The 3,192-nt window shown below is 38.6% G+C and overlaps 1 protein-coding gene across 1 annotated transcript in view; it reads left to right on the forward strand.

Moving 5' to 3' along the window:
* GPAT3 (glycerol-3-phosphate acyltransferase 3) overlaps window positions 1-2,958 on the forward strand; it is a 31,958-nt gene extending 29,000 nt beyond the window's left edge. Inside the window, exon 12 of the mRNA XM_015832378.1 lies at window positions 1,646-2,958. Coding sequence (XP_015687864.1) covers window positions 1,646-1,766 — 121 coding nt within the window. The 3' untranslated portion in view covers window positions 1,767-2,958. The remainder of the gene's footprint in view (window positions 1-1,645) is intronic.
* The last annotated feature ends 234 nt before the right edge of the window (window positions 2,959-3,192 follow it).

Genomic DNA, 3,192 nt, shown 5'->3' on the forward strand with positions numbered 1-3,192 from the left:
AGAAGTTTTAGAGAAAGGAGTGAATCCCTTATCCTGGATTGAGCAGCCTTCGGGGATCAACTTTACTGTTTAAAAAAACATTTTTGATCTTGAGACAGTGAGGATAATTACACCAGTAGAAGGATGGGGTGAAACATTTCATCCAAATCTCCCTCGGCCCTCCAATCATTTGTGGGTTTGGCTACAATTATGAGGGTTAGAAATTTAGAAATGCAGATACATAATCTATACAGTACATATCTAACTTTACTTTAACCCAGCAAGCAATATTTGTGTATCGTAAATCGACTATTTCTGAATTCAGTAGAACAATCCAGAGATGCTTTGGAGGCTGTAAAATGAGAGATCACAAATTCAAGATTGCTTACAGAAAGAAGGATATTAATCTAGAGATCTGAATGAGACTTAAAAACTGTTAAGAAACTTGATATTTTCTGCATTGCTTTCTTCATAAGAAACCTTGATTTAACATTCACGTTTAGTGGATTTTAGGTATAAAGCACAGCATTTCTATTCAGACATGCTCCCAGAATAACAGACTTGCAGTCTGAATGAGGCATTTAAGATTTGCAAGTAGAATTTACCATATTAGGCAACTGTAAGTTGCATTATTATACAAATGATATACTTCATTTGCATAATAATAGCAATAGCACTTAGACTTATATATCGCTTTATAGTGCTTTACAGCCCTCTCTAAGTGGTTTACAAAGTCAGCACATTGCCCCCAACAATCTGGGTCTTCATTTTACCAACCTTGGTAGGATGGAAGGCTGAGTCAACTTTGAGCTGGTCAGAATCGAACTGCTGGCAATGGGCAGAGTCAGCCTGCAATACTGCATTCTAACCACTGCGCCACCACAGCTCCTGAAGTTTGAATGATGCTGTCATTATTCAAACACTGTCTTAATGTAAATGAAGTAATTCCATATTTACTGGACTTTGGGGAAGAACAGACAGCTCCTCTGACTCTATGGCCTGGTAAAGCAAGATTTTACTGTACAGGCAGTCCTCGACTTAACCATTTGTTTAGTTACCATTGAAAGTTACAACAGCACTGAAAACAGCACACACATATGACCGCTGCAACATCCCTATGGTCATGTGATCAAAATTAGGACACTTGACAACTGACATATATTCAGATATGGGACAAATCCATATCTGTCTGTCTCTCTTATCTGTCCACCCACCTATCCATTCATGTCTGTCTCGTCTGTCCGTCCGTCCGTCCATCCATCCATCCATCCATCCATCCATCTATCTATCCATCCATCCATCCATCCATCCATCTGTCGGTCTATCCATCCATCTGTCGGTCCATCTGGCTATCATCCATCTATTTTTCTTCCATCTATTTATCGTCTAGCTGTCTAATTTATATGCCACTAACCTCAGTAGCCAAAGCATACTAGAAAGCCATTTTTTGCAATAATTGCAGTTACTGAACTCCTCAAGGACAGCCTGGCACCAAACAAATGGCAGTAGCCTACTACAGAGGTGATCAACCTGGAGATGGATGATCATCATCTTAGTTAGACTTGCCTTCTTTATAAGAGTTGTGACACCAACCGAACCTCCTTAATAGCATATTGTAGTAGGTAGATAATTGTATTTCATTGTTTTTCCTTTTTACTCTTTTAAGGGACGGAGGATTGAAAAGAGCCAAAGTGAAGGAAACCTTTAAGGAAGAGGAACAGAAAAACTACAGCAAGATGATCATCGGGAATGGAACATCGTTGAATGACACAAACAACTCTGGTTGAGCTCTCTCAGCGGATGTGTCTCATACCTGTTCACTGTCAGAAAGGGTGGATTTTTTTCCCCATATAGAAAATAAATAAGAAAACTTCAAGTGTGGGTAATTCAAAAAAAGGGGGGAAAAACAAGCATTTTTCTTGCTTTTCTAGTACTCACCAGTGAATTTCACTCTTGGTGTCTGGAAAACTAGCTTGAAGCAAAATCAAAAATCCCAGTCGCTAAAATGGGTGCAATTCTTGCCCAAAGGCAGTGTATATAAGAATGTTAAAAAATCAAGTTATTTAATTGTACAAATAATGGTTCTATCTTTTAAGTGATTAGAGAATGTTTGAACAAATAGTCCTCCCTGCCTGCACTGGGCTGTTGTGTGTTTGTTTGAATAGATGGTCCAACATTTCCGAAGTCATTTTGCTGAGTTGTGTTTTTGTTGCTGTTATTGTTAATGAAATGTTCATGGGAAGGAGTAAATGGCAGGCATAATGAAGGGTGCCCTTAGGAGTTGCAGTGAGAAACTTATAATTCCCTCCCTGTAGCTGTTTTTCAAAAGATGCTTCTAAAACTGAACAATTCTTTGCTTTTCATCTTGCCTAAAAAGAAAATGGAGGCTTACAAGCTCCAAGCTGCAGATCTGTCTGCTCCCTTGGTAGTAAAATATTAAAAGAGGGATAGAATACACACATACATACATACATGCAATATCAGTCAAAAGAAATATGGAATACAATGCTTTTCTTTCCTGGACTGTATTGGCAGTCTTTATATATATTTGTCACTCACTGTCTGAGAAATATGACTTGTTGCCTTATTGTACATTGAAATAAATTCTATATTTCTAACTAGCAGTAACATTTTCTTTTCCTAGGACTGAGCTTATGTACTTGTACAAAAAGAGGTGGGGGGGAAAACTGATGACTTAGAAGTAAGGGTCAAAAACAAGATGAGGTGGCACTACCTGTAAATAGGTTTAAATCTCGAATAACCAAAAGCCACTCCCTTTGTATTGTCTATGTTGTTGTTTCCTATGGCTCTGAAAAATCCTGTGCCCTTTGGTCTATAGATATGGTAATGTAGATGGTTGTGATTGCCTTCTATCGGTTTTTATCTCTTGTCTGTTATTTGTGCCTCTTTTCCTTGCCTTCTGCCCCATTTTGCCAGTTAACTGTTTTGATTTTTGATAAATAAACCTCTTTTTGTGTAGCTGAGTGGCATGTGTGCTTCTGCTGATCTGGATATAAGGAGATTCCTGGATACAAACTGAACTTGGAAATTCAGTGATTTTCCAGTTTCTAGCCACCTAACGGAGCCGCTTGGAAGAGTCCAAACAGGAAAAATCCTCTCCATTCCAGGGCATTTATGCTTACTACGGAATGAATTCTCTGGACTCTGGAGGGCTGTTCTACACCATTTAGTTGTATGACTCAATGGTTGTGT

This window comes from Protobothrops mucrosquamatus, unplaced genomic scaffold, assembly GCF_001527695.2.
Source record: "Protobothrops mucrosquamatus isolate PMUCROS unplaced genomic scaffold, P.Mucros_1.0 scaffold3, whole genome shotgun sequence".
NCBI classification, from domain to species: domain Eukaryota; kingdom Metazoa; phylum Chordata; class Lepidosauria; order Squamata; family Viperidae; genus Protobothrops; species Protobothrops mucrosquamatus.